Source organism: Astyanax mexicanus, chromosome 24, assembly GCF_023375975.1.
Source record: "Astyanax mexicanus isolate ESR-SI-001 chromosome 24, AstMex3_surface, whole genome shotgun sequence".
Lineage (NCBI taxonomy): Eukaryota > Metazoa > Chordata > Actinopteri > Characiformes > Acestrorhamphidae > Astyanax > Astyanax mexicanus.
Genome location: NC_064431.1, coordinates 4,350,395 through 4,377,885, shown reverse-complemented (window position 1 = coordinate 4,377,885; position 27,491 = coordinate 4,350,395). Strand labels below are relative to the sequence as shown.

Here is a 27,491-nt window from a genome sequence, read left to right as displayed (position 1 = left end):
AAAAGGGGAAAAACGATTGTGGCCGGTGAGCTCAGAGACGGGCAAAGTCCCGTACGTTCAAACGGGAAAATGACTCGCTCCTATTTTTAACTAATGGGCTTATTTATGCATCGTCTGTCGCTCCCTCCTCAGGGGAATGCGCGCTCTCATTTCCAAATGCTCCCCTCCTTTTACATGCGAAAGCCACAATATGGAGCGCTGATCTGACATCAAGCACTGTGACGGGTTACAGTAACCTCCAAACCCAGAGAATATCAAAAAGCGCTCGATGGGCCAAATAGTATCTGGAGAATTTTTTGATTTAATACATGTAACCGTCTAATGCACAAGCATGAAAAAAGTATTTCATTAAACGCTAATTTGGACAGTATTTCCAAAACGGTTATTTTTATGCTACGCTTCAGTAGAGTAATGGAACTGGTGGCACTACGACGTTGCAATTTTAAAAAAATTCACCAAGAGTAAACATCTTTATTTAAATCAAAATTATCAAAAAATATGTTCATCCTCCAAAATCAAACTTTCCCAAACTAAGAAATAAAATCTTTGCAAAAAAAACCCCAAAACATATACACCATTATAGGTGAGAGGTGGGTATCTAATTGATTGACACGGTCTTGCATTAAAAATTAAGTTAATTAAATATGTAAAAGAGTTTTTTTATTGTTCGTGGTAACTCCAAGGCTCAAATTATGTCACTTCTTTTTTGTTGTGTCATTTAAAGCAACAGTACCTTACTTATAAATACTACAAAACAAGCCAATATGTGAAGGGATGGCGAGGGGTGCACACAAAGCAATACATATTTTTTACAAAAAAATAAGGTTTGTATTTTGAATGAATATATACTTGTAAAGATGGTCACTCTTCTAACAATAAGTGTTGTGGGCACAAATAACACACATTTTTTGATTAACAACATATATTTGTAAATATTAGTTTAGTTAATCAAATAAACTACTTGATTTATAAATACCACTAAAAATACTGCAGCACCGTTTATTGCAATAACTCTATAGCACCCAACTCTGTGGTAGACAGTCTCCTCAATATGTTTGGTCTTTCCTTTGCACATTATGTATTAACCGTAAGTTATCTGTATTGAATTTGTTGAAAGCAGAAACCTTGAGGTACATGTCTCACTGTCTTTTCTTGTACATTCCTTTTCTTCCGTAAACTCCGTCCTGTACATTCTTGAGGAAAAATAAGTTTGCCCATCTTGTGGCATTTCGCCCAAAGCCCCTAGAGTTAGTATTTGATTTCCTGTGCTGCCTCTTTACAGGGCCTCCAAAGGGGCTACTCAGGCCTGTGTGCTAGCTGGTATGCCCAACCCCCCTTCCTCGGCTCCCCTTTCTTACTTTTGTTGTCCTTCTTAATTTCATTGCTTCAGCTGTGACCTTAATTAGCAGGGACTCCACCCCAGGAAATGAAATTCTATTTTTTGTCGTTTAAAAAGAATATGTCTGGAGGACGTGACGTATACTAAAGCCCCTCACTACGTCTGAGTGGCAGGTAAGGCAGGGTGAGTTACCCGCAGAAACACAGCTGGGAGTGGTGTCGTTTATTGTTGGTTTTGTTGTCCTGCCGGGCGAGGAATTTTTGAATAGGAAAAAACTGTGTTCCAAGCAAACATGTCAAGACAAAAATTAGCACCACTTGAGGATCCTTTTGAGATTTTCCCTCAGAATGTCTGTTTCTCTCAGAACCTTTTTTTTACTCTTTTGTATTAGACAAAATCTGTTTTATTGCATCCAAAAAATAGCTAACCCAGCTGGCACATAATAGACCTTTAACGTTGAAATGTGGTTGAAATATGATTAAACTAATGTCTGTTGTTGTTTCAACGTTGTAACAACGTTAAATCAACGCTTAATGTTAAATGGTTGTGCAAACGGTAAAATTTTAACGTTGAATCAACAAAATGTCCTCAAACTTCTGCCTTTTTAATTAGCATTTTACATCTCCATATAATTTCTAAAAAAGGTTGAATGGAGGAATGAAAAAGTGTTTACTTTTATTTGCAATTATTAACCATATCTGGAGGTGTGTTCATGTTCTATTTCTTTTACTGTTTTAGTGTTTTTGAGATCAGATGTTGAATCAGAGTGTTGGGTAACTTTCTTTTTACTCAGTTTTACTACAGTGATGTAAGTTTATCGTTAACACTCTGTTAATCATAGGATTTTCTAATTTTAGTGAGCTATAGTTTATTAAAGGTTAAACCTATGACGTTAAATCAGCGTTGCTATATTAAAGTTGATTCTCTTTTCAAATAAACACGTTGAAACGTTGAAATGCCAGCTGGGAATTGTCCAATAAACAAAGAATTTGCAAATTTACATTTTTTACAAAAGTACATTTTTGGAAAATAATACGCAAAACGTATCCATTAATTTCTTTAGGCTTACTTTTTAAAAAGTTTAACCCTCAAGGTTTCAGGGAAACTGTTAATTAGCCACAACTTGGTTATTCCAGAATAACTAGTCCAGTTATCCTCCCTCGCAAAACACTAAACTTTCTAAAAGGTGTTTTTTCTAGCCGTGGAAGGAGGGTGGAGATAATCCCACCCTTCATGCCCATCACGCTTTCATATTCAGGCATGCCTGTCCCCTGGCACTCAGGCATAGGGAGTCAATATGTCAGCGTTTATCGATACCCCACCAAGCCGCGCGGCCCTGTCAGCGGCCTATTCAGGTCCTAATGGCCCCCTGAGGTGCGGCGTCTATGCGGGGCTAAAAGGAGCCGGGAGGCCCTGCGCCCGCGCTGTTGTTGGAGGTTGAGGCGTGTGCTCCCACGGCAGCGCCGCGCCTTCACACACATGACAGCAGCCATAAAAGACCAGCGCCTCTGCCGCTTCTCTTGGTCTTCTCTCTCTTTCTCTCTCTCTTTCTTTTTAAAACCTCCTTTTTCTCTGTACCTCACTGAAAGAAAAAAAGGTCTAATTGTTTGTTGTGGGAGCCAAAGATTATAGACTCTCCCCTCTTTTGGCTCTTTTCTTTTTTTCTTTTTCTTTTTTTTCTTTTTTTACCTCTCAGGCCTTGTCTTCTTCGCTTGGCGCTCTTGTCATTTCCAAAAGGATGCGAGTTTTATCCCAATGTCGGGAAAGGGGGAGGAAAGCATAGGAATTTTCTTCGGGAATGCTGGAAGATGAGCAAGTGCGCATGTTCTACAATGAGGCTCACAAGGACATTTGGCATTTTGAGGCTGTTGGGAAGCAGGTTTTACTAGGTTTTACTTCTTTTCAGTATGTTTTTTTCATTGCAAATAAAAGTGAAATAAATTGGACGTTCACAGACTCTTTAAAGTTTTTACATAATTCAATCATTAAATTGTAAAACAAGTCATTCTGAAAGGTTTTAATAGATATGCTTATTTATAGATACACTGAATGACAGACTTCCTGACTTCAACAGCCTTTATAAAGCCATGTGTTTTGTAAAGAAAAAAGTTTAGACTCTAAACTCACTTTGCAGTTGCTCCTCCACCCCACATAGAGTTAAAAAAAAATAAGTATAATAATCCTAGGCAAAATCTTATCACTGAACTATTATAACACTTTCTCAGGCATCAAGCTTTGAGTTTTTGGATTCTTTTTCACAGTGGCGGTAATGGGAACCAGGTATTATTCAAATCTACCTGTAATGGAGAATATTTTACTGAACAAAATTCTCTTAAAATAATTAATAAAATGTCTGTTTCGTAGTGAACAAGACTCATTCTATCAGTAGATTTCTCTAGAATGGTGCAAAAGACTTGAGACTTGAAAGCAAATATGAATGACATTGCTTACATCTTAATAATGCACAAATTTTAAACCTTAAGTGGACGTCTCCTTCCTAATATTTCTCTTTATAATGTGGCCCATAGCATTTGCTCTCTCCAAATCAATTAACCAAAAGGAGCACAGTTTACTTGAGGAGTCAATAGGGGAAGTGTTAGTCGTCTGAGCAGAACACAGGAGTTGCCCATTGAGTTTGTGTGCATAAGCATCTGGTCAGCTCTGGGCAGCAGTGAGGCCACTGAATGGATGAATGAACAACACTCAATGGGGGTTGTGTTGGGATATAAAGTAGGCCACCACAGTGAGACAGAAAGATACAGAAAGAGAGAGATGCTGAGCTCTGGCATATTGAGAACATGCCCATGTCTCTACTGTAGAATCGTAAAGAGAGAGAGAGATGTAGAGAGAAAGAGAGAGAGAGAGAAAGAAAGGAGGCAAGACTAGTGCTCTTTATTTCGTCTCATTGTCGGCGCGCAAATTTGAGTCATAGGACACGTTCATTTAAATCTTTTCTTCTCTTCTTTTTATAGAAGTCTTTCAGCCACACTGTTTCATCATCTCTTCAGGCTTGATGAGGTTTTTGGCACAAACACTTTTTTTTAAGGAAAGAAATGGAAAGATCTGGAAAAATGCAAATGACTCCCCTGTCAGTGATTTGATCTTGTCAGAACTCTACCCCCATACCCCTCCACCCACCCCTCCTACTTTATCTTTCTCTGTGGGCACACCACCAGTATCTGAGGTTCGATCCCCTAAACAAACCTGAGGACAAGCAAAAGAGAGAGTGCTTTTTTACATAAATGTATATGTGTATATATGTATATATATATATTCAGGCCGCAAGCCAGAGAGATTGCTGAGAGAGGCAGATGGATGTCAGAGATAGCAAATCAGATCGCTAAAGCAAAACTATGCCTCGATCTGGGGGCTGCTTGTATAATGACACCCCCCTACACACAGCCCCATCCCCTCCGTATACCCCCTCCCTTGCTCGACGTTGACTGACAAAAAGTGTAATTGCAACAACAACTCAGATAAAAGGCGTGCACAAAATAAACATGTGAACAAAACAAAAAAAGAAGACGAAAGATGGAAGGAAGAGATGCTGTGCTGTTATTTTTGGCCTATGGGCATGTGTGGGGGGAAATGGAATTGAGAGGGAGGGGAGACTGTGGCGGTGCTGGAGGTGGTGATCGGCGGTGATTGGTGGTGGTGGTTGTGATGTGGTTGGGGATGAGTGCTGGGGGTGGTGGGGGGGCTTGTTGTTGTTGATGTCATTTACACTCAACTGGTGTCATTCGCTGCTCCAAGGCTGGTCCCTTTGAATGCCTGTAAAATAGCAAGTGTGAGGGCCTGATTGTAATTATGCTGGAACTAATATGCTTTTCAAAATGAGCCATTATGAGCTAATGCTGCACTGCAAGCCCTGTCTGTTTTTGTCCCTCTGTCTTGGGTAGTTTTGCAAGGTACGGCTGATATCGAGGCCATTGGTTACGGTATTAAAAAAAGGCTCCATGGAATCTCGCTGTAATGTCGAGCTAATACTGATTCAAAGGCAATCACCGCAGATGAGGAGGCATCGACTTGCCTCTACCTCCCTCTCACCATGTCGTGGAAGCTTTTTATCATCCTTTATCCCTGACTAATTCACAGGATTCCGGGTGATGTTGAAATCTGCACTTGCTGTACGAGCTCTGACATATTGTTCAATTGTCGTGTTTTCTTTATTTTTAGTGCTCGGATGTTGTAATATTGCATTGAACTCTAAGACTCTGTTATTTTCCAGATGTTGTCTTCTGCTGATGTTATTTAGCAGGTATCTTATGCAATTAGCATCTAGAGGCTGGGCTTTGGTTGGTCTTTTAGGTTTCTGTTTACTGGTTTGGGTTATTGTGAGGTGGTTTAGGGGAACACATTAAGCAAAACTCACTTTATGCATGCTTTTATATTTCGACTTGGGTCTCATTTGTGACTATAAACACTCACGCAAACAGCACGAACATAATCCATCCATTTGTTTTTTTTGAATCAGCTGAAAGTTTTAAAAGAGGTGTCGGGAATCATATGCTTCTATGAGCTGTTTTAATGGCTTCCTTATTGTGACATCACAATGAACCACCCTGGCGACCCCCCTCCCCCTTACCTGTCAACCCCCACCAGAGCCCCACCTACAAGATCAGTTGAAAATCCGCCATTTCAGTCTGCTTGTTGAGAAGTTTAAACAGTACAGAGCAGATTTGCTAGACGTTGTCTGAGGGAGGCATCTGTACCTACTGCCCATAGCAAGTCAGCAGATGACGGAAATTTAAGTGCAGATAAGCATGAACCAGCCTGTTCATGTTTTGCAGTTTAGCACAAGGTAAATTAAGCTTAGCTTTTTAACAGCACAGGGTGTTTTTTTGTTTGAGTCTGATGGTTTGTTTAACTGCTCTACAAACATAATAAATCCGAATCAGGCTAAACAAAAAGTAAGATAAAGGTGCTGGTTGACCAGCATTGTAATGCATGACCAAGATGGCAAGGACAAGCAACAAGACAATGCTTGCTGATACATAACTATTCTGGTTAAGAGCTGGTTAAACAGAATATTGTAAAGCGTAACTATCTTACCATCAAAGACCAGCTACCTGCAAAAACTAATCTTCAGCTTTGCAGTGTACAAAGTTACTATATCTTCTGTCTTCTTCTACATGAATGTGTAGAAAGTAGCTAAAGATCTACATCAAAGAGTCTACAACTCTAATATCTTCTTGATGGCTAGATAGACACTAAAATAGTGTTTACTTTTCGCAAGATAGCCATTACAGATTAACACCAGGATGGACTTGAACTTCCCTTCTGGCTCAGCCTTTTTATGGACTGTCCAGCTGTGAGGTGGAGTTGATCAAGGCTGTATTAGCGCTCACTTTACTCAGGGCCTCAGCTGAAAAGGTCCCGGGAGAGATGGGGAAAGAGAAAAGGCATAAAAAGGACAACAGGGAGGGGTGGGCTGGAAAGAGGAGGAGTTTTAAGGCGGTGATGGATATCCCATCTATCTGAAGTCAGAGCAGAATGGCAGAATGTATGCAGGGGCTTGAACATGAGCTCCGCTAGGAAAGTGGTCTAGCTAAATGCACTGTTTTTTTAGCTAACATGTGGAGAAGCTTTCAGCAACCAAGATAAACTTTGGTTAATGTTTCTGAAACTGAACTGAAGTCCATAATGCCAACCATTATGAGTAAAGAGCCCAGAGGGAACATGGCGTTGTTCTGGTGTTTTTTAAATCGCTAGATTTTGGATGCCACTTTAGCTAACATAACATTTTCAGCATTAAAAAAAATTGCTTTGTAAAATAAAACATTATTGTATATTATTTTAACCACTGAATCTAGCACAAAATCTCTTCAGAGCTATTCATTTAAATTGTTACTCTTTGTTAGCTGTCTTTTTGAAGCAATTTTAACTAACGTAGCTAGCTATAAGTTAGCAATTTAAAAAAATTACTGTTACTACTGTACCTGTCAAAATATCTCTTTAGAGTTAGTGAATTAAATCACAGTTTTAGCTTATTTATGTAATTTTAGCTAATTTAGCTAGCATACAAACCTTCTCCGAGATAAAGTCTTCTCAGATTAGCAATAGCAATTGTTTATAAATTGTTGGAGATTCTTTTTTTTTTAAGTGACAAATATATTAATGCATTTGTTTACTTCTGTATATGTTGTTACCTGGTTGTTAGCAATATAGTAGTACTAAAACACACACACAAAAAAAATGCTAACTTGCTACTTCTACACTGATTTGCAAAATGCTAAACGCTCTGAATGTAGCACAAGTGAATCACAAACAGCATGTTTGACTGAATTCCTTGAGGTTGGTTGGCATGTCTTATATAACCATACGACTGCAAGATAAAGCCTCATTGGATAAATTGCGTGATAAAATTTTATAGACACCCTTTTTATCCCTGTGTTTCCATTGTAGTCTACTCTTGCACTGATCAACAAAGCATTCAGGGTTTTATGTCCGATGTATAAAAATCATAATAAAAAGCATACTGGTTATGATTTAGAGAATTCTACTGCCAAGTACAATAACACCTTGATGATTCATTGCAGAACGTCTGTGATAAAATTCCCCCAAAAATTGTAAAACAGTGTAAAAGTATTCTCTTAAAACACTGCACATGTATGGTATTCATCTTGTTGGCAATATCTCCTCCTCGTAGTGTTGCTGTAATCGAAACAGATTCGTTTTAAATAATGCATCGTGCATCGTTAGGAGTCTAAGTGATCCCACCGGGGAACTCAGGGCCTGCTCTTAATTAATGAGACTACTCAATTCAGCAAACAATTCTGTGTGTTTGGCACTAGTTTATCTAGCTTCACATTTTATTGGTCCATGAGGGTTTGCTCTGAATGGGGTACGATCTGAAACTCTGACAGAACATCTGTTTTCCACCTGATTCAATCCCAAATTAAATTTCGCCTAACGTCAATATTTAGTTAAAGATCGCTTTGGGCCCTGGAGGAAAACACATCCTGGCTATAGCACTGACTGAATGGAACATAATTAGGCTTTAATTGCTTGATAAGTGAGCAGGCACCGGCTTGAGGACTTTATCAATATCCCCAGAACCTTCAAATGGAATTACAGCGCAGTCATTATGTGGAGGATTAATCAGGATGTACCTTATTGTTTTAGAACAGCGAACTGTGTTTGTGAATTGACCTCATCATCCGCAGGGATTATTATTTTTTTTTTCAATGAAGGTGATAATTATAATAATCACCGTTTTCTCCTGCACTGGTATTTCTGCAAACAAGCAAGCCGACTCGAAAAACCGCTCACGACAAACCATTTGAGGTAGAAGCTTCACATTTCAAAGAAGCTAACCCTAGGTGAGTCAAGATCCCTGGATGGATTACTGTATCGGTGATTCTACCTATACTCTCAGACTTTGTGTCTAATCTCTTCTTGGCCTTTTTGTGACCCAACCCACATGTCTAATGTCAAGTCACACTCTAATAAAATTCAGGGGTGTCTGCTATAACTCCTGATTAACATCCAGCTCCATCAATCCCCAAACCAGGCAGCTCTGTCACCCCAGGCTCCCCTCACAACCTAGCTGGGATGGCAGGCTTTAGCCATATTACTAGTCTGCCATAATCCATTCTAGACTACCAGAGGTTCCTGGCCCCTCGATAAAAACCCAGCATCCCAATCAGAGGATCTCGCTGGGACAGAGATGGGGCTCGTATCGTGCCCCTCTCTCTCTCTCTCTCTCTTTCTCTCTCTCTGCTCTATCAGCGCTAGCGTCTGTTTCATTACCATAATCCTTTGCTCATTGTCAAGGGACCCTGTTGACCTTCAGTCCTGGGCACGCTGTCCAAACTTCTCAGAGCTACTGAAATCGAGGTTTGTGACACCATTCGAGGAAGCTGAAGCACTTCCCCAGCGGCACTTTTCTCAACGCAGGTTACAGGTTATGTAGACTGTAAACAAACAACTTGTTTGAACTAAAATAAAGTCTAAAAGTAAGTCTGTTCTATGTAAAATTGGATATTTTCAAACATTACTCAAATACTTTGATGAATACTTTGGTAAATATGTGTGGCCAAATATACATATGTATATTCAAATCTTCGATATGGTATCTGAAGTGTTAAATCAACTAAATCATCAGTTGCCACTGCCAGTTTTTTTCTATTGGCTTCTGGTCCCATATATTTGAGGTTGGAGGATGTGTCCTACAGTTCCTCACTGTCTCACTGTCAGTGGATAGTCATTCTCCCCAGGCTTCCCTATAGGTAAACTTGTAGATCATGTCTATTTTGTATTATGATTAACTACTAATTACAAAGTGTTGTTGTAGGCTGTAAAACCAACCATCATTTTCTAAGCTGTTGACCCTTGAGTCTTATGGTGTTCACTCTATAGCATTTTATTTCTACATTTAATTTACTACAAGCATTTCAAATCTATCTACTTTTAGTTAAATTAAGCCAAAAAGAAGACTATATACAAATCTATTTCATTCACCTGACCATGGAATTTGAAATTTGAAGTAGAATCATTGTGCAAAGCAATTAATTTCATTTGAATTGTAATTTAATTTTAATCAGTCGTAACTGATTTTCTCCACTTATTCAAGTAAATTCAACATATCCAGGCTTACAGTGTAGATGTTCTGGACCATGGTTCTGGAAGTGATTGAAGTAAAAAGTGTTACATTTATGTTAACCTGAAGGTCCGGGTGTGTATATATATATATATATATTTATATATGCCTAAGAACATGCAAACTAATTGAGACATGTAGACTCAAAGTGTTCAAGACCCGAATCATTTCAGAACAGAATCCATCTTCATTCGTCTTCACTCAGGATCCTTCGGCAACCTCAAGAACAAAAAAAACCCTAAAAACTAAACAAAACACACACACAGCAGCAGCTCATGCTCCCTTCCCCCTCAGGAGGCCAAGGTGACTTTGGAAAGTGATCTACAGACCACTGCGCCGGTCTCAAGTGTTGTCACGGCGCATTAGCGGGCAAATCACTGTGCCGCATCCTCATGAAAACCAACAAAGGGATATTCCCGGATATGTACATATTCAACTTTGTATGTTCAAGGGTATCTTTTGCTGGAGTGCAGGGGCCGGCTGCTAGAAAAATCAATCTTTATTAAAAGATGGGAAGACGGAAGAATTGATTTAATGAATGCGGACTCATGTCCTGCGGCCGCATGTAATCCGTTGAGAATCATTGAGCCGCAGCTCGGGGGAGACAAAAAAGACGTTCGGCGAAGACTCCTCGAGTGGCCCGTAATGATAGTCTCCATATAATCCCCTAATTCCTTGTTTAATTAAACTCCAGAGCCGGCCTTGAGACTGAGCCAGTTTGGTTGTTCTTTTATTTTTCTATTAACACTGTTGTTTTTCTTGAATTATTTTCTTAAATCTTCTTGAATTGGGGTGCATGTTAAAAAAAACATACTTACACATGCATGGAGAGCATGCACACACGAGGGGCCTTTTTGTCACCTCGTTTGGAGGTTGGCACTGTTGGCACTGTGGCTGTAGCAGCAGCAGGAACAGCAGTCGTGTAGCAGTTCTGGCAGATGGGAGGGGGTGTTGGTTGGTGTTTGAGGGTTGATCTGCTCCACGTTCTGGCAAAAAAGGGAGAAAAGGAGCTGAGGAAAAGAAGAAGGAGGAGGGGAATGCTGCTGCTGTGAAGTGGTCCAGCCATGTAGAGGTGGGCACAGAGCACACATGCCGTCTCTAAAGGAGATTTGCCTTCTCCGTGGCAGCTGTGGCATTGCGGGGGAAGGTGCTCGGAGGCCCTCTTCGTCTCCGTCTCCGTCTAACTCTCTTGCTTTCCTTCTCTCCATCTCTCTCCTTCTCTCTCCTGCTCTCGCTCCCTCCTTTTTTCTCTTTCTTCCCTCGCCTTTTCTCTCCTTTCCCTCTGGATGATGCAAGAGCGCAGGGCCTGGAGCAACGCTTCCGTGTTCCGCCACTTGTCAACACTCTGCCATTTACAGCCAGCAAATGCGCGAGTGTGATTTTTGTGACAGGACCTTTCAAAAGCCTTGCTGCCTTCGTGAATAGATACACAGAGGTGGCACGGGAATACAGTATGATGCAATTTTAGACACAATTATCATGGTAATGTGCCGCAGTAGTATAACTAAGCGCACTCCCGTATCTCTGCTCACAAATGCTCCTCTTGGCCTGAACCGTAATGGAGCTTGGCTTTGTACAGCCCCAAATACATCCCAAGCTGAAACGTGAGAAAAAAAAAAAACGCCAACTGCAATCTGTACTTGTACTGAATTTGACAGTGTATGTGTCTAGGGGAGGAAAGGGTGTAAAAAAAAAAAAAAGAGAAAAAGGTAATGTACAATTTGCTTGTAATATGTTTTGAACCCGAGCTCCAAAACACAAAGACTGGGGAATTCAATGGCCCAGAAGTAATGCAGTATCGTACATACTTATTTCAAGCACTTGCCTCTTAGCGGCTAGCCTCGGGCCGGCGTCGGGAGAATAAGGGGGATGCAGAATGGCAAGGTGTCCTGTGTAGATTACCCTAACCCTCCGAGCGATCGTCCTCAGGCCTCCAGAGCTCAGTGGCAGGATTATGCTTCTGAAGACTCCACTCTTGTGAATAAGAGCCATATGAAGTGAACTGTAGCCTGGGCTCTATGTGAAGATAACAGAACATTAATACTGATGCGACTGCTGTGACTGCTGCCACTGCTGTGACTCCCTGGGTTGTGCGTTGTGAAAATTTGGGATATTTGTATATTTTTCCCAGTGATTTCTACCATTTCTAAGCTTCTTTGTGCTAAATATCATGTTCTTTGATGTATTAGTTTATAAATTGAATGTAAATCAACTGAATCCTTGAATGACATGCTTATTATACAGTTATTAACGTCTATTACTTAGTAATAACTATAAATGATCTGATAGCTGGTACAAAGCTAATATATATATAAAGTTATGTAGTTAGAAAAAGGGTGTTTAAATCTGGGATTTATTTGAAAATAAATATTTGCGGTGTAAGTTGTTTGATTTGAATGTAAACTAGTTGAAACTTAGAATTAGAATTAGCTTATTTAATAGTTGTTGTGATTATGTGTATTACTTAGTAATTACTTTAAATAATATGGTAACTACAATAAATGTAATGTTTGTTCAGTTATGTGGTTTGAAAAAGGGAATCCAAAATGGAATATGCTAAAAAAAGAGGGTCCAAATATGGAATAGTTTTGTGAAAACAATATTGAGTGAAATAATGGGCCCCTGATAGCATATATATGTGTATTAAATTATTAATTTCTCCATCTGCATGGCAGGTCACCGTACAGACGAGGGTTCGGACGTGGAGTCAGAGCCGGACCTGCCGCTGAAAAGGAAGCAGAGGCGCAGCCGCACCACCTTCACTGCTGAACAGCTGGAGGAGCTAGAGAAAGCCTTCGAGAGAACACACTACCCAGATATCTACACCCGAGAGGAGCTGGCCCAGAGAACCAAACTGACGGAGGCCCGTGTGCAGGTGAGACATATATATATATATATATATATACACATATACACACCAAAAAAATATTTGGACATTTTTACAGTTTCTCTTTACACTGTGTCAAAAATACCATGATAAAGGGATGTGTTTTCAATAGACAATTGCATGGAATTAAATGGTTTTACATTGAAAAGTTCTTTAAAAAGACTTTTCCTTCTTCTGTAAAGTTCCTAGAAATTCCTACAACTCACCCAAACAAAGTATCTATGGCCTCAGATCAGACGATACTCCATGGAATTAAATGGTTTTACATTGAAAAGTTCTATGAAAAGTTAAAAAGGCTTTTCCTTCTTCTGTAAAGTTCCTAGAAATTCCTAGAACTCACCCAAACAAAGTATCTATGGCCTCAGATCAGACGATACTCCATGGAATCTGAGGCACAAATTAAGCCTCCTACCCAACCCACCCTGGTGCATTTTTTCCATACACCCCTGAAAAATGGCCAGTGATGAATGATAATGTTTTTGACTGATAGGTAACTCTCTTTAGCCAGGTTCAAACAGCTGGGCTTTGGAATCATTCTCACCACTGCTTATCTGTTATCTGTCAGTTTCATGCTCCCTGTCGGTTTAAAAGATCCAGTAGCTTGTAGTAGCTTGCAATTGGTGTAGCATAGTAGTGGATAACAACACCACCATCTATATGGCAGAGTAAGATTTAATTTCACTACTGTAGAAGCTCACCATTAATACACCAATATCAGACATGCAGTACATGTGCAACATGTTATTCGCTGGATGAGCTAATGAGTAATAAGACAAGCCATTTAGCCAGTTAGATCAGTAGGGCTCCTCCAGACCTCCAGAACTTAAATCAGTTCAGATTCTTCCTCAGTTAAGTTAATGAGCGAGACGAAGAATGTTAACAGTGAAAACCTTTTAATTCCAGGACTCTGGTGCAAATATGTGCACAATAGTTTAAAGTACAAATTATTATGGTGCCAGCAAAAACCTTGTATTTATCTCCAAAACAACCTAATATTTAACTTTCTTTCGATAGAAATCAATGTTAAAAGGATTTTTTACTAGACATTTTTTAACTTTTCTATTTATCCATTCATTAATGGTTGCTGTTGTCTATTTTTTTGTGTGATGGACCACGCTCTAGATATTATGCACCATACTCAAACTGACTATATTTTATGGACACTGTCATTTCACATTCACATTTATGATCCAGTTCTAATTCTAATTCTATTCTAACATACATGTAAACTTGCGTTGGCTTCTATCTACTTTAGCATCTGCAAGCTTTCTTTGTGCAGTTGTATTTCAGTATGCCTCCAGTGGACCATAATGTGTTTTTGCAGTTTTTGTTTATTTAAATTTTTACCCTTAAACATTTTTTCATCGCATTCCAAGAGCGCTTAAATCAAAGCAGCCAATTTGTTCTTAACATAATTGTGGAAAGGCGACATCTGCCAAGCATATTTGCATAAAGGCAATCGGATATATAACCAAACTCCCAAAGCTCACCAGACTGACCTCGAGATCTTCTTCTTTTTCGCATCTGTTCTCATGCCTCGTGTTTATCATCTTTATCTGATACATATTTGTCCAAGCGAGACTGGCTGTTTTGACCTCTGGGACCTAAGGGAATGCATCGCTCTAAGTCTGTCTGGGAAGCCTCTCTTGCGTTTGAGTCTCCGAGGTGTTTTTGACAGCTTTTGCACCCTGCAGTTTTATGTAACACCGAAAAGCAAATACAGTAGAGTTATAGCAGCAGCTGCTCTCTGAGAGAAGGTGGAGTTGGGGAGTTGGAGGGGGGCAAACAGACAGCAAGCAAAAGAAAAAGAGACGAAATGCATTCCTGATGGGTTTCTCATCTCCCTCCCTGGCCCGGGATCTCTTCCTTGCACTTAAAAGCCACCCGTCTCTTGTAAACCCCTCTTCATATCTCTCTTACCCTCTTACCCACAACAACATTAATCAATCAAGAGCTTAAATAAAAAAGGAAGGGTGGTCCAGGGCTCTCGCTCGCTCTTTTCTCCCAGCCATTTCAGCCTTCATTCCATCTCTCTCTCCTGGCCCTTCATGGAGCCCCTGTTCCTTGCACTCCTTGTGCTCACAGTCCCCATCAAAAGGGTAACGGATTCCACATATGTCTCTCTCTCTGTCTCCCAGTGCTCAAGGAAGAAGACATATGTGTCTAAACGGTTGCTTCCCCACTCTTGGGAGGATGCTGAGGGATTTATTCTACGCTTGTTGTTCCACAATATTTTACACTTGAAATTGTCTTCCTAGACATATTTCAATTCAGGGACGCAGGTACATTGACTCTCACTCTCAGAACTGATGGCCGGTACATTGATGCATTGTCCAACCTTCTGTTTTCTGAGCTGGGAAAGAGGTCAACAAGACAAGTCTGTTCCCAAAGATTTGAAATTATGGATAAAACACTTAAGAAAACAAACAGAAAACATATTTTCTTGTGGGTACACTTACAGTATATATCTTGTTAATGGGAATTCCATTCTCTTTCTCTTTTTGAGTCACAAATATTGCCGTCAATGGCAATAACAGCATGCACCATATCATCAGCACCTGCAAATGGTCAATGTAAAGCCAATAGAAAGTGTCCTCACAAAACGATGGTCCATCCTAGATCCATCCTAGATCCTAGTAAGGTAATCATTGATTACTTTGAGCCATACTTAACTGTCCTTTAGACAATTCAGGGCCAGCATGCATAGATATCTTGCAAGGGAGGCATTTACAGTCTACAGTCTAGAGTTTACGTTTCGCTTATTTCTGGCAACTGATGCAAATGAGAGGAGACTGAACATGAAGAAAAGATTGGACAAGGCAAAGAACTAAAAGGACATTTCTCTTCCCTCCCCGTCCTGGCGGATAATGGAGCTAAAGGATGTCATGTGAAAAGCTGAGGTATTCGAGTCATGGATATAATTTGTTAATGCAATTTTCCTCATAATCTAATTCTGGAACACTTTGAAAATCTGAAAAGGTCAACTCAAACTTAATTTTCTTAAAAGGTCACTCTAAGAAAGTGACTCTGGTTAACCAAAGTAAATAATAGCCATAGGTCTTCAATGTTGTTCGGCCAAAAGCCTGGGGGCGGGGGAGGGTCTGGCTCGGGACCATGGAGATGATTGTGGAAGTCCCCCTTTTTTCCCTTCCTCATGTCATGTGTGGTTTTGTTGCAGGGTCTGTTCCACACCATCAGCAGAGTCAAACTAACTGACTGCTGGAGTCGTCAGAGCGATACTATATTTTGGCTTTGGCTTTTAGAGAAGTTTAACCATCCAAAGGTAGACAGAGTTCAACAAGACCAACAAGTGTTGCAGAAGGAACAACAAATTGGAACCAAGGCTTTTGCAAGCCTACAATAGCAGATATAAATCAACAACTACCATACTATTCAATTGCATACCTTGGCAAATCAGTGAAGGTCAATTTATGCTTTAGCACTGAATCGAAGTAAGTAACAACCCCTATAAGTCACATAAGATTTCTGTGGTAGAATTTTACAGAATATCTCTGGTCTGCCTGGGCAAAGTTGGAATGTTTTTCACTGTTAGACTCACCCAAACTGAGCTTTGCCCGGACCTTTGGCCAAGCTTATGACCTGCTTCTTCACAGCTGTGCAGACCCATCCAGCAGATGTCAATTTAGTGGGACTGGAGGAGAGGGCAGTGGGGTGAGAAAGAGGCCAAGAGAGGGGCCTCACCACTCCTGAATCATCTGCTCCAGGCTCAGAGCACATCAGGACAGTGCTCCCTCTGTAGACCCTTGACCATCTTCATATTCAAGGGCCGGGTGACTGCAGGAGAGAGTCCCTGTAATGTGGTCTGGCTTGTAAACTGGTTGGCTTGATTCTTCAAAAGCAAATTAAAGCTATTAGATTGTCATGCCAATGGTTTGGAAGATATCTTTAAAGCTTTGGGAATAGTATATCACAACTCCATAGCTGTACAACACATCTATAGAGAGAGACACTGACAGCAATAAGAACTGACTGCTTTGATAACCTTCTAGCCCCTTTCTCACCATTAAGCAGCATCTCCAGTGTCAGATCCCCAGCCAGCGCCTTCTTGCGAGGCTCCCCATCCCATCCATCTTCATCCACCGGCAGGCCTCCCTACTGCAGAGCCCTACTGGAGTTTTAGCGTTCCGACTGACAAATTGTGGGATCAGATCCATATCGGTTCCAGGCTGGCGTGACGGGGAGCTGGGAGACTTGGGTGCAGTTATGGATATATGTCGTAGAACCTAGTCTGGCTTTTCTTTCTCCAGTTTCTGGCTCCACAGTACTTGTATAGTTGAGCTGAGCTAAAGGTCTAACTCCTGAGTCATTTCCCAGACGTTTAGGGCACCGAGAAAGTAAGAGAGAAAGAGAGAGCTCACTTGTTGCCTCTCTTTGAAATGCTAGCTGGGTTAAACATAAAATCCTGGGGCGTTTTGAAGGTAAGACCACTGCAGAGGAGCAGCAGCAGCAGGGAGCAGGAGATGAAGAGCCTGGCGACTAGTGTAAATCAGTTATTTTCCCTCCCATTGAAAGTGAATTACATTCGCTTCTTATTTAGGCTGAAGTATTTAAGAGGCTGTGGCAGACTCCACATCAGTTAGCGCTCATCAGAGAGCCATGAAGCCGCTTGCTCTGCGCTCCCACCACATAGATCCTCTTTCAGTACCAGTGAACATTTCGCATGAAGCTATTATAGTTTAGGGGAATCTAATAAGGTATAAGCATTGCCTTTTATGAAGTGTAAAAATCAATTTGGCAAGTAGTTAGCCTGCCGTTATCAGGGAGTTGTGCAAGCAAGTATCTTCATGCTAGCTGTTGGCTAGCAACTGCAGAGCTAAGGTTATCTTGTGCTATCTTGTCAGTGTTCCAGAGTTTCTCAAACAATGTTCAGAGTTTTTAACACTATATGACCAAATCTAGAAAGATAGCATGCATTGGTAAGAACTGCTCCATGTATTGTAGATAAAGATTAAAATACAGAAAAACCTTGTCATACATACTATAATCAGCTAATTGCTGTAAAAAAAAAAAAGATAAAATAAAATAAACAAACAAATAAGTAAGCGAGCTATAGTCAACACTTGGAATCCTCAGTAATGGAGAATAGTATTTGCATGGATGAAGCTTGCTAGCTTCCATGGTTAATTGTCAATTAAAGTAGCAGAGAAAATATATACAGATCAGAACCTAACAAATCAATCAATTTAATAAAAGAAAATAACAATAAGCAAGACATTGGTTAGGTTGATTAGCCCTCTCTGGTTTTAATTGGCTGGTGTGTTCTGTTGGGCTTGGTGCTTCATCAAAGTTGTTGCCCCCAGGACAGCCACAACTTGGTACAACCAAGAGGTGCACTAGAGTACTCTACTAATGATTTAGATCTGCATCACTGGTATCTTCTTGCATCGTTTAGCCCTGCCTGTAGTGGGCTAGCTCTGATCCATTGAATTCAGCAGTGATTAATCAGTGTTCAGACTGATGTACTGTATGAATAAAGTGAATTGTGCACTAGTCCCTTGTAGTGAAACCAGGGCAGCAGCATAACAGAAATCCCACCCAGCCCAACAGGCAAGCTCTTTTCCTGGGAGCCCAGGCTTACACGCCATAAAAGAATAAATAGGATTTATGTAGATTGCAGAAGAGCAAAATTGTTGCAATGCATCAGTGTGAATGTTCGAACAGTTTCTTATTATTAGAATTTAAATGACTTTCTTTCAGTGGCTCTGTATTCTTTGATACTTATCAGGCTAATCCTACTCTCCTCTCTGCGATCCGCACTCCCAGCTACATTAATTAGCATAGTGCCAGTCTGGCAGGCACAGAAAGAGAGGGAGTGAGAAGGAGTGAGAGAGAGAGAGCAAAAGAGAGAGAGAAAGAGAGAGAGAGCACATTGCATAGCACAGAGTTTTGCATCATTGCTGTTAGATTTAGTCAGCGCACATCGCTGGTTTGAATGAAATAGCTTCAATTCTATGTGAGGGTAATAAAAATAGCTGCGTCTTGTTTAATCCCAGCCTCTTTCATTCACAGTGTAAACGCCTCAGCATTAGTATTGTAGCCAGGATCCGATCCAACACCCTGCTCGATTTCTGTGAAACAAGCCTGGCTGAACAGACAGTAGCGCTATATATTTGCGTGGAGTTGCCAGTCCAGACTGTGGCTGCTCTCGCAAACACAGGACAGTAAACAGCCTGAAAGAAGGGATGGGGAATAGAAAAAGCTGTGCGTGTGTGTGTGCAATATTATCCCATTTATGCGTGACAGGTGTGTGCCGTAAACACAAATCTCTGTAGACGCCTGCGCTGGACAGAAGGGAACAGGTTCGGATCCCTGAATTTGGGCTAGACTAGCAATGATTCACGCCAACTCACTAGCACTGCAGACACATTCATTGAAAAGCATTTACCAAAGTAGACACAAAGAAAAGTGGTGACATTAGCATAGCATATACATTAGCGTTTTACTGTACCCACAGAAAATTTAAATATTTGCATTATATTCACAATATATTTGCATAAATATTTTATGATTCATAAATATATAGGTGTGCTGGTAAATCTTAATAGGTTATGTTTAGGTTAAGAGGGAATAGGTTAGGTTTAGGTTAAATTGAGGGTAGTAGGTTAGGTTTAAGTTTAGAGTGAGGCTTGATAGGTTAGGTTTAGGTCGAGGGGTAGTAGGTTAAATTTAGGTGTAGAGTGAGGGGTAGTAGGTTAGGTTTAAGTTTAGTTGATAGGTAAGGTTTAGGGGTAGTAGGATAGGTTTAGATTTAAATTGAGGGGTACTATATTAAATTAAGCTTTAGGTTAAGGGTTAATATGTTAAGTTTAGGTTTAGGTTGAGGTGTAGTAGGTTAGGTTTAGGTGTAGATTGAGGGGTCCTAGATTAAACTGAGGTTTAGAGTGAGGGTTAATAGGTTAAGTTTAGGTTTAGGTTGAGGGTAGTAGGTTAGATTTCGGTATAGATTGAGGGGTAGCAGGTTAAGTTTAGGTGTAGGGGTTAAGGGATAGTAGGTTAGATTTAGGATTAGGTTGAGGCGGAGTAGGTAAGGTTAACGTATAGACTGAGGGCTATAATATTAAATATTATGTATAGGATTACACTGTAGGTGTAGGCTAAGTTTAGGTTTAGGTTGAGGGGTAAAGAGTTAAGTTAAGGTTTGGGTTGAGGTTTAGGTCACAAATTTTAATTTCTATTGTTCTATTCCATAATTCCAGGAAGACAAATCTTTTCATGGTAGTGGCGCCATAAAAGACAATGTAAGCATATTGAAATAAGCCCTTCTAATACCATTTATTATACTTGTACATCTTTACAGTACAGCTAAAATGCTTTCTTAGCACATTCCAGCTAAGAAAGTGAGGATGGATGAAGAGACCAGTTCGAATACAGGGTCATGCTGCTTGCCATCAGCAGCCAGAGTCAGAGAGAGCACAGTGAGATTTGCACTCTTTGGATGGATGAATAGTACTCTCTCCCCACATCTCTGTTGGTATGATGTTGGTTATCACAGGTGTCTTCACCCTTCGCCCTCCTAGTTTTGGGGGCACTACTAGAGATTGTGTTGAGTTTAAGTTGGTTGAGTTAATTTGGCCTTCCAAATTATTAAGAAAAGGGAGTAAAATTAGAAACAAAAGATAATAAGTTATTTGGCCACCAGGTCAGCTACTACAATTTAATCAACAGATATATTATAATAAAAATAGTTTACAGTATAGTAACAATGAACCATCCACTACTCTCAAACTGCATCCATGATGCAGTGTGTGTTTGTCACTCCGCGTCCTCCCCAGGAAGCAGTATAGCTGTAGACAAGCAGTGCTGAGGGAGCCCAGGGGCAGCACTGAAGCCCTTCCACACACAGCCTCCACAGGGGGAGGGATGAGGCGCGTCTCTGCGGAGGAATTAGACTGGATTGTGGAGTGCGGGAATCTGGGACTGTCCAAGGTGACTTTGTGATCGGGTTCCAGAGCGGAGAGCCCCAAATCCAGCTCACAGGCAACGGCTGGTGTGGCCTAAACCCAAGCAGCATCCTTGCACACACATTCTGAGGCATTTGCTGATGCACTCATCTCTTACCCTCCCCACCTCCATCCACACTAAACAGAACCTTTTTTATGCGGCCACAACATAGCCCTCAATGTTTGGCAGCTTTAACTCGATAGAGCAGTGGACCGCTGGCATTCCAGTTAACTTGTGTTCCTGAGCGACGCCGCTTTCAATTCAAAGGGTTTGTTGCAAATTCACTTAGACAGATCGGCTTCACCGGCTCCTCTTATGATTAAGGCAGACGGGTGTCCGCATGGCCTGGGCACAAGATCTAGAGTCAGAGTCATTGTCTCGGCTTGCAGATTGCAAACATGAAGAGTCTCCAGTGTGAGAGTGAGAAGAGGATTTCAAATCTCTTTATAGATTAGGGCAAGAATTGCAGGGTAGTCTTCTGTAGCCCAGATTGTGTGGTTTAAAGGCATGTTCCCCACCAGTAGTCCCTAGTTCACGGAAATTCTTCTAAAGTTCTGAGGTAGAAAAGGCAGCTGAAACTCCTGCCCAAGAATGAATTTTAACCACATTAGTAATACAAAAAAAAAGATTTGTTTTGGTTAGACATTTAGGGGTTCTTCAATTTTAAACTGTGGAGGAACCAATTAATGGGTTTTGGGAAGGCTTCAAGAAAGTTTAAGCTGCTTCAAATAACATTTTCTTCCAAAAACCTTATCTGGAATGTTCCTCAGAGCACCATAAATGGGTGTATATGATCCTTGAGGAACTTTTAGAGGTTCTTTAATCTGAAACTGTGAAAGAACCATTTAAGATGCTTCGATGAACCTTAAAGTGTTCTTTTCCTCTACAAACCTTGAAGGGTTATCAAAAAACCATAAAGGGTTCCTCCATATTTTCAAATCAAGTAACCCCTAAAAAATCATCAAGTAACTTTTTAGGTCCTGGAAAATTAAATGTTCTGAGGTCCTGGAAGGATTCCTGCTGTGGAAACATGCCCGCAACCTCCAACGTGCACTTGCATGGACTGAAGAAAAGACAGCAGGCCACAAGAAAAATGAAGATTAAGAACATCTTTAAGATGCATAAAGTGTATGCTTGTATGCGTCTCTGCTGTGATGATTCAGGACCATGACATCTCAGCCTTTTGGGTGGAGAAGAAGGAAGACAGTTGCTGTGGAGATGAAAGGCTGGCAAGGTCAGGAGTTGGGTCCTAGGGTCGTAGGTCAGGTGGGACTGCATGGTTGACTGCTATTTGGAGCTCCTTGGGGAAAGGAAGTGGTGCATCCCAGCTTCCGTGCCCCTGGGCCAGGCAAACTGTTTGTCCAGCCCCGGTAGGAGGTCAGTTCAAGCCCAGCCACCCGCTCCAGCGCACTCTTAGGGAGCCACTCAAGGACAAGGGACTTACTTTCGTTGTCTTTTTCCTGCCAAGGGGGCTTGGGTTAAGGCTCAGGACTGGCTTAAGGAAGGGGGAGACACCCCTTTTGGAAGCTTTTGGGAGGAAAAGTAGGGGGGAAGGGTGGGCAGTGCTTTCTGAAAGTAAAGAATAAAGGAGGTTTGAACGGAACACTTGACAGATGGGTAAGAGTCATCTTTAGTCGCATCAAACGTTAAAGATCCATTGAAGCCGTTCTGAATGAGATGCTAGATGCTAGCGGCTTGACAGTTTTGCACACGGACAATATACAAATACCGCTTTGTAAGGGGAGGGAGGCGGGTTGGCGAGAGTGTGTGTTTGTGTGTGTGTGTGTTTCTGTGTGTGCGTGTGTGTGTGTTTTGTCGAGTGTGTCTGCGGTGTCGTTGTCTCCGAATAGAGTGTGTCCTTGTGTGCATACCATGAAAGTGGGACTCTTAAAGGCCTGTTTAAAAAGGGACGCCCACTCTTTGTGGCCAGTGTTCGGTCTGGCGTATTGAGAGGCCTTTGTCCCCCACTTTCATCTGGCCTCACAATGGACCGGCCCGTTTGAAACACAACAGTAGATGAACTGCGCTGACAGTGTATTAAGTGCGGATGAATTGCCAGAGCGAGGCATAGATCAATGTCGTTCAACCTTTGGCGCACACGGGGCCCCGGCCTTGTCCCGGAGAAATAGAGCAGGTTGCCGTCTGTACGGGCCAAGCCTTTTCACAACCTCTAATTATATTCATGTTTTGGTGAAGCAGAAGCCTTTTTACAATGTGTAAATTACCCCCGGTTAAAGAGGAGCGTCTAGAGTCGCTTTGGCTTCTGTGAGAGCTTATTTTGTAGTTTGATGACAATGAGTTGCAGAAAAGAGGATTTGGTCGATAACGGTGGATACTTTTTCTCTTGCGGTACAAACATACCATGTTTACTTTCTTTGGGAGGGGTGCCTATGCTTTCAGGGGTGTACCACTTTTGATTTCATTCCTAATGGTCTTAAGACTGGAGTTCCTTGTTGATGATCATAATATATGCACCAAATATACTAAATATATTTATCTACATATTACAAATTTCTTGGGGTAGAGTTTCATGAGATCTTATTGACTCTTAAGATTTCAAGACTGAGAAAGTGTGTGTTCAGCACTGTGCAAGCAGTGTTTCTTTCTTGTGCCGACCATAAAAGTGTGTGGCAGGTTGATAAACAGTTGAGCTGGGCATTGGGGAGATGTGTGGCCTACCTCCGACCCCCATAACCGCTCAGCCTCTCTGATGATGGCTTAGGGAGGCTTGTTTACATAGATCACAGCCTCAGCCACTTAGCAAGAACAACAGAGGCCTCGCTGAGTGCTAGAGCACAGGTTCCCACAGGGACACAGTTTCAATCACACACTCATACAGAGGATGTACATTGAGTAAATGTACGGTTAGAATAATTACGGTGGGTGGGATGTTAATTTTGGATGCTTCACATTTGGGAACAGTAGGGATAATAGCAAACAAGCACAAACTATGCTAGCAGTTTCATGTGTCTTTACTTTTTGACCCAAGTCGATCAGTCAAAAGTTCTCCAAATTTGATAGTTCTTTCAAAATCTTCTTCATTTACTGTATGTTCATTTTCATTCCCAGGTTTGGTTTAGCAACCGAAGAGCCAGATGGCGCAAGCAGGCCGGAGCCAATCAGCTGGCTGCTTTCAACCACCTGTTACCTGGAGGCTTCCCTCCAACTGGGATGCCAACTTTACCAACCTATCAGCTTCCAGAGACCACTTACCCCAGCACGACCCTTTCACAGGGTAAGGACCAATCGACTACTTCACCACCAATTTCTGATTTCTGGCGTCTAATTTCATCTTGTGTCGCGTTAGTTTACTGATCTTATACAGTATTACCTTTACATTTCAGATGTCAGCAGTACATTGCATCGACCCCAGCCACTCCCACCTTCTTCCATGCACCAGGGTGGGCTCTCGGCCGACAGCAGCTCTGCTTACGGCCTCTCGTCCAATCGCCACACCTTCTCCAGCTACTCGGACACCTTCATGAGCCCCTCGGCTTCGAGCAACCACATGAACCCAGTCAGCAATGGCCTCTCCCCACAGGTCGGTACAACAGTAGGGGTATTTGGCTTGGGTCTGGTTTGGGCCAGGGGCATTTTAGGGTAGAAACTAGGTGCAGTAATGTCCCTGCTGGCTTGGTTGGGCCAATGTAAGTTTGAGTTTGAATATGTGATTTACTTATGGTATATTGATATAATATGATACTACATTAACCGTGAGGCAAACTGCATGGGAGGAGTTCCATTCTCTACTGTAGTTGTTCTGGTTCTGGTGTAGTTGTTGAAAGCAAACAACTCTAACCAGTGTGTATGAATGCCACCGCTTGGCGTAGATTTCTTTAAATCCTGTTTGGCCTACAATAGAGCGGATGTTTTATGTGGGACAAAGCCCATGAGAAGATCAGCTTAGGTGGCCTGCCAGAGTTCCCAGGGACATTGATATTGCTTGAGGAGAACTCAGAAAAACATCTAAGAAGAATGACAAAACAAAATGCAAAATGTTTAAAGATAAGTAGAAGTAAATTTACTGTGTATTCTGATCCATTGCTGGTCCACTATGTGTTTCACTGTGGACCACAGTAAAGATACTGGTAAACATTGTCTTTCTCATTCTCTCTTCTCTGCAAAAGGACTTAGCAGAGTATTAGAGAATGCGATTTGATGCTTCGCTACCTTAATTGCCATTGGAGTCAATAGGCATCATTAGATTAGCCTTTGACTGCCGAGTTTCTTCCGAGCCACATGCTTTGCAGCCCTCATTGTGCGTTCGGGATGCGATTGTGCATGTTGTGTGGCAGTTTGTGGATAATGTGTGTGTTCTTTCTTCACCTTATCCTCTTTAGCACCCTTTGCTTAATGACGAGCACTGGGGGAAGCTCCTCGGCGGGCCCTCTTTAAAATAACGGGTGATGAAAAATGGCGCGTATTGATGCAAATCGCATGTGAAGAGTGAATTATACACAATTACCCATCAATACTGGGCAGTCTTGCCGACCCTCATCAACAAGATGTGGCTAACAGGCAGAAAATAAGATTGAAATGGTGTGTAAAGAGTTGAAAATGAATTTCAATGCCGCATTTGTCCACAATTACCCCCTCGTTCACACATGTTTTATTGGGAGTTTTTCTCTTTCTCTCTCTCTCTCTCTCTCTCTCTCTCTAGCTCTTTAGCTCTTTAGCTCTCTCTCTCTCTCTCTCTCTTACTTAGTCTCTCTCTCTCTCTCTTTCTTTTTTTTCCTTTTCTCAAAGCAGATTGGGAAACATTCTTGGTATTACCCCTTTCTTTACGTCCCCCCCAAGAAGAAAGAATTAAGGATTTGATGACACAAAAAAAGAGCTTTTCCTCTCGTCGCTCCAGCATCATAGGGATAACATGGGCTCCTCGCAGTGTGTGTGTGATTGTTAATCGTGGCACAGAGAGGTTTTAAGCGCTAATGCTCTCCTGCTCAACCTGCGTAAATGCCACAGAACACGGAGAACCAACCACCCCACCCCACCCCACCCCACTCCACTCCGCTCTATTAACGTTGGCTCTTTAATACCAACAGCGGAAGCACGTTGAAATTCCCTTCGATAATAAATAATAAGCCCGTTCCATTCCACCCCATTCCAGGCTAAAACTGAGGATTAAGACGGGAGCCTTTGGGCTAGAGGAAGAATTGAGGAATTGGAAATTAATTTTCGATATTCTTCCATTTTTTCATGTCAAGGACACCTTTTCGTCAACATTTCTGAGAGAAAAACACTATTTCCTAAAACAACGACCCCTGTTTCTTTTCAAACACTCCGTCCACATCAAAGGCAAAAATTCAATTAGTCGTTTCAGCGAGGCTCAAATCACTGTGGGGTAAATTGCTAATAATATTGGGTACACTGTAGTTTGTTTAATTGCATCACGCAGCCTAATCTTTTTAGAGCCTATAAGGCCATAACCAAATGGAGCGCCGATGCGTCGGAATGAGTTTTGCACCCCTTGTGTGCGTTCCTATACATCAAGCCGAGACTGCTGAAGAATGAGGATGAGGGATGAGGGGGAAATATCTCTCTCTCTCTCTCTTTCTCTCCCTCTTTCTTTCTCAGAGCCATGTGGAAGAGCCATCAGGCTCTCATTGGGCTGGAGATATATGTCCGTCCTGACAGCGGAGGCAGAGTTCAGGCTCAACTCAAACCCTCTGAGCGGTCCCTGCCAGCGGTTTCACACGAAACGTCCGGCCTCCCTACCGCACACGAGGCCCAGGAGCATCTGCTGCAGTCACTTACCCGCCCAACCCCTCTTCCTAACCCTAAACTCCTGATGCTTCTACAGCACAGCACGGCCCAATCTGGGCAAAGACTTAAAAGCGCACAATTGTTCCCCTTTTACTGCAAAGCCAAGACATGTGTAGCATCGGACGTTGGCTTCTTCAGTTTTGCGCTTAAGCTCCAATGAATTTCCAAACAAGGGAGGATTGTCAGAGACCAAAGATCTAGATTTTGAAACTCCAAACTATAAAGAGCCTATCTGAGTTTGACCTACTACGAAAACATCATTGTTAAGATTTCAACTTGACTAGTACTCATTCTTCAGCTCATACAGTCCACATATGAAAACTATGCTCCAAAAAAGGCAGTTCAACCTACAGCAATTTAGCTCTTCCCATTCACACCTTGAAGTTATACGGTGTGTTTCAACACTAGTGTTTGGATGAGGGTTAAATACAATATAACATGATCTATAATCAGCACAGAGTGCAATTGTGTATCATCACTATTTCACATATTTAGAGTCTGGAAATTTTGGAAAAATCTTTATTTACTTTGTTTGGACATTTTATGATGACTGGACCAATAAGACAATGACTTAGCATCTTGAAATGATTTATTGTGTTTTATATATATATATATATATATATATTAAAAATATTCAGTTTGATTTTGTTTAAATAACTACTTGTTTCTCAGGAATATGATATATTTTGTCATGATAACAGTCACCCCAAGAAGAACAGTCATTAAAATAGTCTTTTAAGATAGTCATTAAAACATCTTTTTTAATGATTATATTTGAGCTGTGTTAATAAATGTGTTGGAAATGTGTTAATATGGGTAAACTGTGGGGTTAAGGTGTCAGAAGAGGTGCTTGAAATTCCATCAGTGTTTTCCATTTAAGGCTCTGCTTGAGAAAAGGAAAACCCTGTACATCAGCGCTTTGAAGAAGTTCTGAC

The 27,491-nt window shown here is 41.4% G+C and overlaps 1 protein-coding gene across 2 annotated transcripts in view; it reads left to right on the top strand.

Moving 5' to 3' along the window:
* pax7a (paired box 7a) overlaps window positions 1-27,491 on the top strand; it is a 76,261-nt gene that overhangs the window by 16,055 nt on the left and 32,715 nt on the right. For both annotated transcript variants that reach the window (XM_049471639.1, XM_049471638.1), the window contains exons 5-7: window positions 12,617-12,816; window positions 23,860-24,025; window positions 24,135-24,331. In XM_049471639.1, the coding sequence (XP_049327596.1) occupies window positions 12,617-12,816; window positions 23,860-24,025; window positions 24,135-24,331 (563 nt within the window). The remainder of the gene's footprint in view (window positions 1-12,616; window positions 12,817-23,859; window positions 24,026-24,134; window positions 24,332-27,491) is intronic.